The 13,471-nt window shown below is 55.5% G+C and overlaps 2 protein-coding genes across 2 annotated transcripts in view; one reads left to right on the forward strand and one right to left on the reverse strand.

Moving 5' to 3' along the window:
* RBFOX3 (RNA binding fox-1 homolog 3) overlaps window positions 1–13,471 on the forward strand; it is a 191,899-nt gene that overhangs the window by 5,475 nt on the left and 172,953 nt on the right. The gene's annotated exons all lie outside the window — the stretch shown is intronic.
* On the reverse strand, window positions 1,308–6,525 carry ENPP7 (ectonucleotide pyrophosphatase/phosphodiesterase 7). Its single transcript, XM_076354119.1, has 5 exons — window positions 6,285–6,525; window positions 4,243–4,388; window positions 2,751–3,371; window positions 1,926–2,139; window positions 1,308–1,396 (listed from the first exon to the last, which is right to left on the reverse strand). The coding sequence occupies exons 1-5, from the start codon at window positions 6,523–6,525 to the stop codon at window positions 1,308–1,310; spliced, it is 1,311 nt and encodes a 436-aa protein (XP_076210234.1).

Below are 13,471 nucleotides of genomic sequence, written 5' to 3' on the forward strand. Positions count from 1 at the left end.
CGAGTGGAGCGTGCGTCTCTTGTTTCATCTCGTTGGGTGATGCAGGGAAGGCAGCGCGAGCAAGTCTCTATGGCAACAGATGTTTATTGAGCCCCTGAGATGAGGCACAGGGTTGGGGAGAGGCACTTTAGCATCTGGGATGGGGTCTGGGGCAGCTGTCACGCTAACGCCCCACTGGAAAGGCCGGGACCAGGGCTGCGGGACAGGGGGATGTGTCCTGCTCCCTGTCCCCTAAGCCCCAGCCCGGCTGAGAGGTCCTGGGCTGCTTCCTGCAGAGAGAAGTTTGGCTTCATAAAGAGGCGTGTCAAGGCTGTCCACCGTGTGCTAGAGCCCAGCACCATTTACAGGAGGCTCCTGGTGCACTCAGAACTTAGATATGCCTTTAATTGCTTTAGATGCTCAGCATCTATTAACTGTCCCTGGTCCAAATCGAGTTGTTGTGCCTTGAGCAGACGGAGAAGTTGGGGTGACCTTGTCAAGGTCAGACTGTACATCGGCACCAGCTTCCACAGCGGTGCCTCTCCCCAAAGCTTGGGAGAGGCATCTCCCCCCCCTGGGACTCAGTCATTCTGGAGGAGTGTGGATCAGTAATTTGGGGAGGTTTTGGGAACTCTGTACAGTTCTCTGAGGCCAGGACTGGTTGTTTTCATGAGACATGTCCTTCCTCATCTCGCCACACATTTCTGGAACTCGGAGGCTGCCAAGACAGGAAAGCACAGCACTGCTGTTACTTATTTCACGTATATGCGGCCTGTGGATATCAGCTGGGGGTGCACCATGCTGGAAGTGCCAGGAAATTAGATTGAGAATTACTTGTCCTGATGGGTCTCCAGGCCCATATGCACAGTGAAGGCAAGCGACAAACTTAGGTCCTTATTTCTCTTGCAGCCACACACAGGCACACACAGAGCCACAAGCAACGAAGCATTCACCCCCTCCTTCGCGATGCTCACACAACTGCTGTCATGCCCAGACCCAGCCGCACACGGAGGCCAGGGAGCAGAGGAACGGTTAGGCAGTGGCAGGCAGGAGGCTGTCCAGCCCTTCTTTCTAGCCCAGCAAATGCCCTGGGTGGTGTCAATGCTGACCCGGGCAGTGAAAATGCAGAGTCCCTCTGCTTGAGGTGCAAAGGGTCTGCTGTGCCCTGCGGGGAGCGGCTGGTGGGCAACGTGCGGCACGGGGTTTCACAGATGGACAAAACCCGGAGAGACCAAGAACAAACGGGGCACGTGCCTGCCCGGACAAGGGCACTTCCAAGGGGTTTTCTGGGTATTCTTAGAGTCAGTTACCTCTGGTGGTGGTGGGGGTTAGTATATTCCTCCCCAGCGTCCCAGAACAAGAGCAATTCCCAGCATCACCGGCAGCTTCTCGGCAGGAGGGAGAGAAGCACTTGAACCTGCAATGCCGAGAGGAGTTCAGCGTTAGCTTGGTGCCCAGCCCCTGCCCAGGTAAGCAGCAGCCCCGGCCCCCCGGCAGGCTGCGACAGGGGGGAGCCTGTGCGGGCAATTTGGCACAGCCACAGCCACCCACTCTGCTCCCCCCCCCCCGCGATGATGCTTTGCTGGCCTCAGCACTCTGTGCATCTCCTGCTGCTAACCGCTAAGGGCTGTAAGAAGCTTCGCTTTGGCGTCGGGGACATTTATACACCATTAAAGTGAAACCTTCCCGGTTGCCGAGGCCGGGGGGCCGCAAGCTGCGCGCCGCGGGGGAGCGCAGCGGACATCAGCCTGCGGCGATGGGGCCGGGGCCGGAGGCCATGCCCGGTCCCCGCCGGTGTCCCGGAGGCTCCGGGCGGTGGCGGGAGCGGGAGGGGCGGCGGGCGGCTGCCGCCAGGTGTCGCTGTTCCCGCGGGAATCCCGGCGCAGCCCGGCGGAGCGCTCCCGGTGCCCGCTGCAGCGGAGCGGGGCCGGTGCCCGCGGACTCACGCAGCATGGGCTTCATGGCCTCCAGGGAGCCGTCGTGGGGCTCGGGGGTGATGCCCAGCAGCTCGCAGAGGAGGGCGTAGACATTGACGCTTTCGAAGGGCTCGACCACCAGCCCCTGCTTGAAGGCCGGTCCCACGGCACGGAAGATGGTTTTCATGTTCATGGCCTCGTTGTCAAAACCGTGTTCCCCTTTGTTGAACTGGACCTTGTATCGCTGGAAGGGAGAGAGGATGCGAGTGCCCAAACCCTTCAGCCCCCCTCCCCCCCAAAGCACGGCCTCCGGGAGGCGGCAGGCACCAAAGCATCAGCACTGCTGGATGCCCCCACCTCCCCTGCACGCGGCTCTCGCGTGCCATGGTCTGCAGCCACAGGGTTTAACGGTCTGTTTGGTTTCTTTGAGTTTTTGAAATTGATCTAATAATGTTAAACTTTGCAGAAGCTGGACTGCCTAGACACAGCTCTCAAGCAATTACAGGTTCCCTCCCCAAATGTCAGCGCATCCAAATTTTCTTGTACTGAGGAGCTTCACAACGGGAAGCTGCCTGCTGGCCTTGACTTTGGGCCTTCCCTTAATGCCAGGCTAGGAAAGGCCTGCAGCTGATATTCTGTGTTCACGCAAGCCCTGCTCCAAGACTTCTGGACCTTTTATTTTCTGAACAGCAGAGAAGGTCTTTACACAAAGAGCTGGAATTTCCATCTGTTTGTAGGGAGACCAATCAACATGAAGGCATAAAGCTGGGTAGGTACTGGGGTGCTATGAGAAGGGCAGGAGGAGAGAGGCAGATCCCCAAAAGACAGTAAGATATGTCTGTGCATACATCTTACCCCATGGATCACGTATCCTGGATCGCTGTACAACACGAGCGGGGTGATCCGGGGATGGTTGGCGTAGTGGAATCTCCTTGGGAAGTCTGCTTTCTTGTACACGTGTAAGTTTGGGTGGGCATTTTTCAGGACGGAATACACATGCTCTAATTTTCCTTCTTTTGGCAACAGTAGTCCATTTGGACCGTAATCTAAGAGTTCGAACTGGATGTCTTTGAACGTGAAGTTCTTTACTGCCCGGATGTGAATCTCGTTGGTCTTTATGACAGTCTCCATGCCATGGTCAGACGTGATGATGAGGTTGAGGTTTGATTCCAGGCCACTTTCCTGGATACGCTGCCTCAAGTAACCGACGGTTCTGTCTACCTGCTTGATCATGTTTTTCCTCTGCATGGATTCAGGGCCGTACTTGTGTCCTGCTGAGTCCGGCTCACCGAAGTAGAGGGCGATGAAGTCGAGGTTGTTCACCGTGAACCATTCCATGACGGTGTCGATGTCCTCTCTCCATTTGGTTTCATTGCTGTAGTTGAACAAGGGGGGCTCCACCAACTTCATATTCACTTCTTCCCCTTGATATTTTGCTTTTCCTCCGGGGAAATAGATAGAGCCTGTCTTTAAACCCTGTTAGTGAAGACATTGCATAAACTCACCTGAACTCGCTCTGCAGCATCTCTCCATCTGTCAGTGCAACCACCTACTAATGCGGTTAGTTCATTCGGCCCCCTAATGCCTACCTCTGCCTCTAATGAGGTTTTCTTGCTCATTGCCAATTAAAAGTGATTAATTGAAAGCACTGCCCTTCCCAGAACTCCTGCACGTTGGTTTTCTCACTGAGTTAGTAACACTAGTTATAACTTTGGAAAATAGTGACCCGTTTGTACCTTGCAGGGACCCTCTGGCTCTTGACCATCAAGACATTAAGGTGTGTTTTACTCCAATCATGTAAGCACTCACCCTGAAGTCAACGGGGCCAATTTGTCAGGTAAATACAGGCAAAGGTACGTGTCTTGGGCCAGGTCTCAGGTCCTGTCTCAAAGCCAGATTCAAAGCCTACTGGGATCTAGGAAAGCCTTGCTGCAGTCCCCAGTGAAGAGGGGACCAGCCCCTGACACTGCCGCCCAACGGTCCTGGGTGAGGCTGTGGAAATGAGGTTTGTGCCTTGGAGTGTATGAAACCCCTGGGCTCGTGATGCTCCCTAAGGAACCGGTTGAGGTTTCTTTAAACAGGAAAAGGATAACCTGTTTTATTAATGTCTTAATAAAGCTGAAATGCATCCATTATTTTTTGCTATTTTTAATAGAATGATCATAATTATTCCTGCCAGTGTCTGGGGATTTCATTTTTTTGCTGGTCTAATTAGCCTGTCGTTTGCAGTGAGGATGTTAGCTCATGGCCACTAGAGATCGTGGCTTGCCTGTAGCTTTTACTACATGATTGCAGGCAGGATCCGTCTGTGCAGGGTCTGTGCGTGAGAGGAGGCTGCCACACTCGCCTGTCTCTGAGCGGTGATCCAGATGGGCAGGCTGCCGTTGTCCCACCAGCTGTCCACACCTTGTGTGCTGTAGTAGGGCAGCTTCTGACCCGTGCTGGTGTTGAACCACATGTTGTGAATCACCCCGTGGTTCTCCAGGTATCTCCCTGTCAGGAGAGACGGAAGAGGCGGGGGTGAGCCAGGCTGCGGCTGGAGGGGGGGGGGTCTCACCCCAGTACTGGGCAATGGGTCGGCTCCCGGTCAGCGAGGAGCTTCTGCCTCTCGTACCCTGTCCCAGCTCTCCCTTTGCCTCTGCTTTGCCTCCTTCCTCCCCTTGCCTCGTACAAAGTGGGGTTCCCAGGGCAGGGAATGAGATGCTGGGGGGATGCCTGCTCCTCACACGGGTGGGTTGATCCCAGGCGGGTCTCACCCGGACCCCACCCCGGGGCACCCTCACCCCTGGAGGTGCCAGTGCTGCCTGCAAGTCTCCTGCCCTTCTCAGCGCAGGTGGGGTTCACCGTTATCCTGCATTTAACTAATCGCTTTGGTGTTTCGCTTTCTCTGTTGTTCACAACTGGTGAGGTCAGCATGCAGGAGAAATTCCCATTAGAAATGAAAGACTTGCACTTTGTACTATTACATTTCATGCTATTTTTATTATTCTGGTCCTGAAGACTGCACAGTTACTTCTGCACGATATTCCCATCCTCCCTTGTATTGACAATGCCTCCCTGCCTTTTCTCATCAGCAGATTTCATTAGCATGTTCCACTCTTTGATGCCAAGGTTATTAATGAAAATCTTAAATAAGATTGGCTCCAAAATCGATTCTTCAGGAATTCCCCTGTTGCCCTCCCTCCAGCTTGACAATCTCCTCTCAGCATTACCTGCCGTCCTCTTCCCTGTAGCCCGTTACTTCCCCATGTTAGAGATTTTGTACTAATCTTCATCTTCTCCATCTTAACTAATGATTTCCCGTGTGGCAGTGTATTGAATACATTACTGAAGTCCACAAAGATTAAATTTAGTGCATCTCCCTTATCTAAAAAATAATTTATCTTATCAAAGGAGGCTATTGGGTTGGTCTAGTGCTATTTACCTTTGATAAATACAGGTTCAGTTCTATCCCTTTCTGCAGCTATCACCTTGTCTCTCGCTGACTGGGGAATCTGGATTAGGAGACTATTGTATGGAATATTATTTTGTGTTTGTGCCTTTGTAATTATATTTGGGTGTTTGCAATGTTGTAGCATGTGTTGTACTCAAATATGTACACAGATTAGAGGCTATCGATGTTCGGGACCTATATGATATAAATAATGCAGGTATGCTAATAAAAACAAAGGGAAGACACTGTAGTGAGAGATTAATTTGTGCCAGAGCTTAGCACTAGTGACTGAAGTAAATGAAGCTGTAGGCTGCATGAACTGTACTTTAATCTTTGTTTTTTGTCTCCGGTAGATAGGGAAGTATAAGTAAACTTTAACTACAGGCTATCCTGTAACAAAAGAGAAGGAAATGCCTCAAGACACAGACAAAAAGGGAGCCTGGAGGCTGCAAGAGCGAAACAGGAGAAGACCCCAGACTCCGCGAACAGGGTTGGATGAGCAGAAGTGCCATCGGGAAATCAGGCGACCTATAGAGACTATAAATCCAGCAACAGCCGACAGGCACCCAGCTCGAGCTGCAGATCGCGTGCATTAGGAATAAATATATACAAAAGAGTTGATCTGATCTGTTATTAAAGTGGAACTTAGGGATGAACCCTGTTGGGCTGGCCTCTGCGTAATTCCTACCATGGTCTAGGTGGTGGCTGCATAATTCTTACAACATCTGGTGCTATTTACCTTTGATAAAAACAGGTTCAGTTCTATCACTTTCTGCAACTATTGCCTTGTCTCTTGCTGTATTTCCAAAATACAGCTATTCTAAAGCTTTGCATGCTGCTGAGGCTGGATGGCTGCTTGACTTAGTTTCCTTCATCGATGCATAAGCCTTAAATTTACCCTTCCCCAGCCTGCAGCCCGTGCTGCTCCGTCTGGCTCGGGGCTGGTGGGGACTCACCGGTCAGCAGCGTGAAGTGGCATGGGCTGGTGATGGTGATAAAGGCAGGAGTCATGTACCGCGCCTTCACCCCCTCCGCAGTCATAGCGTCGAGGTTGGGGGTGTCCACGTCCTGGTCATAGTTCCACCGAAAGCCATCAAAGGACACCAGGAGGACTTTGTTGCGGTTGGATACCTGCTGCACGGGGATGCATCTCGCTAAAGAGAAGGCAGCAAATATGAACCCCAGTGAAGTGAACATCTTCATGCCCTTGAACTGGAATAGCCCAGACGTCCAGAGAGCTCACATTAATATATGCAGGATGGGACTAAGTTCAGTTTTTATCTAATCTTACAGTTGCTGATCAGGTGCATGGCTTCACCCAGCACTTTGTATCAGAATGAGTCTCTCTGTTTTTTGTCTAATTGAAGTAGATTAGCTTAGATTTCCTTCTGGGTCAAACACCGAATCTGCCTCCTCCATCAGTGGCATCAGGTGCTATTTTAGTACTCACGAATGGGAAGAATTGTTCGTGTGGCAGGAGGCTGCCTTCTGCAGGCAGCCCATGTGGAACCTGCCTCCCCACCACCCCGTGCCCCAGCCGCCGTCCTTCACCCCGTGCTGGCTCCCTGCAGCCCGTTACTGTGTCCTTTCCAAACTCCTGGCTTTTGGTGCCCTGCTCTTTGGTCAGCAGTTCAGCTTCAAAAGGCAATTCACCTCCCTCCCAGGGCCTCTCGTCCACCTCAAGAGGGGTGCTCAGAGGCTCAGAAAGGAGCCTGGATTTACCCAAGGTCCTCGAGTGTGGCTTTGTGGAGCTACATGCTGGGGAAGGAGGCTCTTTCCTGGATCCTGGCCATGCCAGAAACCCCCAGAGATGCTCCAGAGGGAGAGCCCAGCTCTGAAGCCCCCGTGTCCCATCAGCCCAGCTCCCGCTGCTCGGGCTCTGCTGCTCGCCATGGGTCACCCTCATCCACTCGTGCGCTGCTGAGCTTCGCCGTATCAGCGTCTCATCTTATCAATATTTGCTGTTTTTATGACTTCTCTGGGGTTTAATCATTGCTGACGACTCATTTCTCAGCAAAACTGAGTTTAAGGCTTTTGTAGACATGTAACAGAGGTTGACTTGGGTCCCCAGGGCCTGAACTCTCAACCTTTGTGTCTTTGCTGATCTCCCTCTGCTCAGGTTCCAGATTTATTCCTTGGTGCTTTGCTTCCTAATTGCCATACCCCTCCCTTGCCGAGCAGAGCCATCTCCACTGGTTTCCACAGCCCTGTCTGGGGTCATTCCTTGGCATTTCTCCCCCAAGGGTGAGCTGGGCAGATAAGTCTCATGGGCATGCCATGGTTCATCCTTCCTGGCCCATGACAGTCTCTCTGTAGACCTGAGCATCCCCAAGTGTTCCTGTCTGGACTGATTCCTCAGGGTGCATCGACGTCTCAGTCACCTCCTCCCCTGTGCTTGTGTTTCCCAGGTGTGACACGGGATAATCGTGCAAGGACATCGCGAGAGGTTCGAGCGATCCCACCAGGGACCTCACGACCAACACTGGCAAGGAGCGCAGCCTTGGGCGCTTCGTTTGCGGACAGGGGAAACAAGCCCAAGCTGCAGTGGGATGGAGCCCACTCTGAGCCCCGAGCCAACCCCTCCTCCTGCTAACAGAGGGCATGGGGTGGGTGTTGGTCTGACGGCAGCCCCAGGGGAAATCCCTCTGCAAGGAGCAGGGGTCACAGCCTGCTGGGGGAGGAGGCTTGCGGTCTGCTGGGAGCCAGAGCTCTTTGCTGGGCGCTGCGAAGCCGGAGGCTGCTGGTGTGACCGGTGCGTCTGCTCGCCCTGGGTTTGGCCAGGCTGGAGCGGAGTGGGTGTTCTGCTGGGGTCCCGTCTGTCTGTTCAGTAGCTGCTGTGTGTCCGGAGAGTGGAGAGCACGGGGAGAGGAGCTGCTGGCCGTGCAACCCGCTCTGCCAGCCCTGGCACTGCAGTTCACTCAAGGAACTATTTTGTTATCGGCGTTTGATGCGCTGGGTCTGATATTGTCCTTTCAGCAAGGACAGAGGGGCCTGCCAGGCACTGAGGGTTTAAAGGGCTCATATGATAAAGATATTATCGCTTACCAAGCTCAGGGCAAGTCCTAAATAGTCAGCGTGTTGTTCTGAGGGGGGTCAATGAGTCCCCATGCCAATGCTATCAGAGGAGGGGAAGGTCCTGATAAGTTAGCATGTTCATCGGTTCCGCTGGGAGGGAAGAGGCTAGAGAGAAGGAAGCACTGCTCTAACCTCAGAGGAGTATTTAATAACAGGAGTATCTCAAGGCACATTTTGATATTCGGTATCTGAGGAGCATGAGGCACAGATAAAGAACATCACCTTTGGCCACCCTGCCTGGGGACACTGTCAATCTCCAGTTAAAAAGGCTGATGCAGTTGATCTTGCACCCCAGGCGCTTATCCTACAAGCAGATGTGTCCGAGGGGCCGTGGCTGCTCTGGGGCCACCGTGTCCCTGCTCGGCACCCTCCAGATCACGGGCCCCTTGCTGACAGCACTGATCCGGCATCCTTGGAAGCACTCACGAGAACGTGCAATGAGCTATGCTCTGATGGCACGAGTTGTTAGTCCCAACACCTAATTGGGGAAGATGGTCCCTGCAAAGACGTGTTGGGGCCGAGACTGTCCTTCCCACGCTTGTGTACCAATTAACTCAGTGAAGACAGATGAAGGGGATGGAAAATAGAAATCACGAGCACAGAGAAGTCATCTGCCAGTGGAACAGCCCTGTTTGTCTGAAACACAGCACTTGGGCGCCCAGCCTGTTACCAGCCTTTGCAAAAAGTGATGTGCTGAGCACCCCTTGGGCAAAACCCTAGCTTTCCTGTGGTGTGCAAACGCACACGGGTGGCACTGGGCAGCTGCCGGGGGTCTGTGCTGGGGGAGCAGTTTGGTCAGGCAGGCAGGGGCCGGGTGGTTTTCCTTCTTTATTTTTTATTTTTAAATGGAAAATCAAATTGCAAATTTCTCAGGGGTGCCACTTGAATTTCAGTCAGGAATGCCACACCTTGTCCCACACGAGCAGTCACTCGGCTCCGCAGGGCATGTGTCTGTGGGAATCTGTTACCGGCATGGCCTGAGCTGCTCACTGGTGATGGGACTGCCAAGCTGGGCGATGCCTGGGCAGGGCTCCACAGGTGAGACTGGTTGGCTGGAGGGAGGGGGATTGGGAGGACACTTTATAAAAGCCCGCCATGTCCCTAAAAACCCTTTTGGTGCTGCTCTGCCCGAGCGCAGAGGGAGGAAGCGCTGGGAAGTGGAAGGATGGCAGAGACCCGGGTCTGAGCCACCTCAGGAGAGGTAGGATGCAGGTGGGGTCTCTGGGTGGGCGGGCAGCTGCTTCCCCCGGAGAAAGGCTGAGCTGCAGCCTTCTCCGCTCCCAGGGAGAACCCCCTCCCAGGTGCTCGCTGGGGTGTTGGAGGGCAGGATCGCTGCAGGCTGGAAACGGTGCACTTGGACACTAAGGTAGAGGATGAGTTGATAGAAAGCAAGTAGGTGTTTTCCTTTTGCTCACCTCGCTGTCCTGCCTGGAGTAGCTCTGTTCCGTAGATTAGTTGCACTGTCCCAATGGTTAAGGCATTGCGTATGCAGCCCATCGGGAAGAGAGCGAAGGAAGGGAAAAGGGGAGAGAGAAGGCGGCCAGGAGGGTGAGGAGAGAATTGAACAAAGCAGCTGGAGACGCCCTGGTTTGCTCTTCAAACTAAGCCTGCCTCCTTCATCAGTTCAGTGCAGCTCAGGCAAAGGGTAAATGTCTGCAGTGCTCCTCTTGGCTCCCAGCACATGATTGCCTGAGTACCAAGGGCCTAGGTAAGCTCATGAGCGTCGGTGAAATATCTAATGCCAGGACCTTGTGGTTAAAGTTGTAATGCTGCCCTGGTGAGCAAAACCAGGAGGAGCTCTGCAGTTGAGTGGGCCTGGAGTGACTGCGAGGGGATGTACGTGGAGCTACTGAATGTTGGATGGAGCTGCTTAGTCTGTGGAAGCTGCTGGGGACTGGATGCACCTGGGACAGTTGGGTGGAGTTGATGGGTGTGGAGCAGACCCTGTTCTGGTCCCTGTAGGGTGTAGTTGAATGGCTGAGGGCAGCTTTTGGAAAGGAGGCTGTTCCCAGGCAGAGCAGACACCTGCTTTTGCTCACACCCGCTGCCATCCAGGGAGAGTCACAAGCTGCCTTAACTCAGGTATGGCCAAGGAAGTGGGATGCAGGTGAAGAAAGTGCTGATAACGGCCTTGAAGTCAGGAGCACAGCAGCAGTGATAGTGTGCTGCATGAAATCAAAAGCCAGGAGCAGCCCCAGACTTGGCCTGAGCCCTGAGGCAGACGGAGGGAGGAAGGTGCTCCAGCCAAGCAGCTCGTAAAGGCTGGAAAAGAGGCAAGGAGGTTGGAAAAGGCTGGAAAAGAGGCAAGGAGGTTGGAAAAGAGGCTTTGGTTGCTGCAGGGGAGCTCTTCAGGCAGGGCCTGGATGCCTGTACCTGGAGGCAGGAGTTTGGGTCTTACCCCTGTGAAACTGCTCCCTTGGTGCTCCTTGAGAGCCCCAGGGCTGCGGGGAGCCGGCACGGGAGCTGTGGTCTGCGGTGTCACCGCAGTTCTGACCACGGAGCTGGACCCACTTGCCAGCGGGCTGAAAGAGCGCGGTGGTGCCTGCGGGGATCCCCCAAATTGCACCAGTTCCCCGAGACCATGCAGCAAAAGGCTGGGCAGGACCCGGCCTCAGCCGCGGGGCCGTGGCACTCGGCGGTGCACCCTGTCGTGCGGCCGGAGCCCTGCCGGGAGCGGGCACGGAGAGCTGCGGGGAGGGGGGGGCTGTTCCCGGGACCCCCGCGGAGGGACCCCCGCCCCCCCTCCAGCAGCGCGGCCCTGAGCCGCCAGGTGGCGCTGTTCAGCCGCCGGCGGGGGCGGGGCGGGGGGGGGGGGGCGGCGGCGGCGCTGGGGTCCGGGCCGGGCGGGGGCCGCTCGGGCCGCGCCGGGTTGGGCGGAGAAGCGGGGGGGGTGCGGAGGGTGTGTGTGTCCCCGGGAGGCTGCGGCGGGCCCTGCGCTTAGCCCCGGGGGGCACTGGCCGGGTGTCCCCCTCGGGAGCGCATGCGAAGGGCAGGCGGGCGGTGGGAGAGGAGGTGGGGACCCTCCCCGTTAATGTCCCTCCCCGTCTGGGTGTTTTGCCTGGTTTTCTGTTATCAGCCGGGATGGGAAATGTGCCACTTGCCCCTTCCAGGAGATGCTGCGCTCGCTGCTCAGAGTGGCGCTGACTGTGGCCACGATGGGTCCAGAGGAACGTGTGGGGGGAGGGAGACGTGAGGAGGGGGCTGAGCTGGTCCGATCTACCCACGGTCAACGCTTGAGTCTGAGAAGGGGCAGGTGACACAGCACTGTGACCCCCCCCCGCCCCCGGCCCATGCCTGGGGGTCAAGGGCAGCTGTCCCCGTTGGGCTGCAGGGTCTGGGAAGGGGGACAGTGACAGGAGTGTGTCTTGCGCAGCCCACGGTGACAGGATCCAGTGATGTGTAGGGACGGAGCATGTGTCCTGTGCTCCAGGAGGGCCAGGAGCAGCCTCCTGGGATCAGGGCTATGATTTCAGTCCCAGTGGGAGAAGGGAGCCGACCCCCTGGGAGGGACCTCAGGGGACAGCCGCTTTTCTCCTTTTCATAGGCACATATAGAAACTCTGCCTTAAGCACAACCCCAGGCTCTAATGCTCTTGAGACATCACTAGCTATGAGCCTGGTCCCTGAAGACTCCCCTGCACGGAGATCAGTGCTGCTTCTCTGCTGGCTTGGCTTGGATCAGGCTCCAGCCATCAGGTTTCAGCAAATGTGGGAAGGGGAGTAGCAGGGGTCAGGATTGAGGGTGACAGCCTTGGAGGAAATGTGAAGGGGCATGGAGCTGGAGTTCAGCACTGGGGTCGGGCTGGCTTGAGGAGCTGGGTTTTTGAAGGAGCCCAGGGCAGGAGCGTGGCAGGGTCTCGGCGCCAGGGCTGAGTCAGCTGCAGCGCTGTCAGTGAGACCCAGAGGTTGTGCCACTTGCTGCCTGGGGCTGTCTGTCTTCCCGAGCGCTAAATTTGCTCATGGGCTGAAAATCAAGACTCTCTCCTGAGGAAGCCCCGTGTGGTGACTCAGCTGAGCGCCGGCACCACCCGGACGGGCTCCAAGCGTGCTGGGTCAAGGGGGGCACTAGGGCATCTCTCAAGGTTGGGGCCTGGGCGAGCCCTGACTCAGCAGCAGCTCTGTTTACCTGGGCTGGTGCAACACCTTCTTGGGACGGTGACCTCTTCACCATCTAGTTTGCACTTCTTCCATGTGGTGGCCCTTGGGGAGCAATCCAGCACAGCGCTCAAGGTGAAGAGAGGGGCAAAGGGACAAGAGCAGTGAGGAAAAGCGCTCTGTAGCCGGCCCTTCTCCGAGGAGGCAGCTCTGTCGGCCAGGCAGCGTGGGTGTGAGTGAGGTTTTGCATGTGTCTCCTGCTCTGGGTGAGCTTACCAGAATGCCCATAGCCCCCCACACTCTCCTGGGCTGGGCCCTACAGCCTTTGGTCCACAGGAGAAAGGCCCATGGCTAAAACCCTGTCTGTTGCTCTCCACAGTGAAATGATGTCCCTGGCTGATGATGAGGGGCTCTAGTCCCTTCTCTTCCCTGCCAGCAGTGGTCCCATTCCCTCTCACACCCTTACCGCTGTTGCTGGATACTCGTGTCTGGTCCAGAGTCCATGGTGCTTCTCAGGGCTCAGCACTAGGCTTTTCAGTAGACCATGGCCTGGGCTCCTCTCTCTGCTCCCTGTTGGGGGTCTGAGCCCAAGGAGCGGAGCAGGGTCAGCCCTGTCTTGTGGCTGCAGCCTGGCTCTGCTCTCTGCCTGGGACCCTTCCTCTGCTGCTCGGTTAAACCCGGTATCGACCGCTCCATCAGAGCCTGGGGCTCTTTCTCAGCTTTCTTAGCTAATGGCTGTGTCTGCCTCCCATTGATCCTCAGCTGCAGAGCTCATTGATTAAGTACATTTCTTATTACACTTAATGGTATTTTACTCCTTTCTGTGCTTACCTTGTGCCAGATGCTCACCCTGTGCTTCTGCATGCCAGGGGGAGAATTCCTCTGGTCAGAGAAATGTCCCTCCCCTGTGCTGGCCCTGCTCACCTCCCCTCGGTCACCACCCCTGCCCTCTCCTTCTGCCTGACTGGCCTTCC

The sequence above is a fragment of the Aptenodytes patagonicus genome, chromosome 16 (genome assembly GCF_965638725.1).
Source record: "Aptenodytes patagonicus chromosome 16, bAptPat1.pri.cur, whole genome shotgun sequence".
NCBI classification, from domain to species: Eukaryota; Metazoa; Chordata; class Aves; order Sphenisciformes; family Spheniscidae; genus Aptenodytes; species Aptenodytes patagonicus.

Bases quoted from the DNA above. Each gene is read 5' to 3' on its own strand.
- ENPP7 (XM_076354119.1), bottom strand. From the start codon at position 6,525: ATGTTCACTTCACTGGGGTTCATATTTGCTGCCTTCTCTTTAGCGAGA. The intron at 4,389-6,284 runs GTGAGTCCCCAC...CTCTCCTGACAG, and splicing joins CCACTTCACGCTGCTGACCG to GGAGATACCTGGAGAACCAC. The intron at 3,372-4,242 runs GCGAGTGTGGCA...CTTCACTAACAG, and splicing joins GGATCACCGCTCAGAGACAG to GGTTTAAAGACAGGCTCTAT.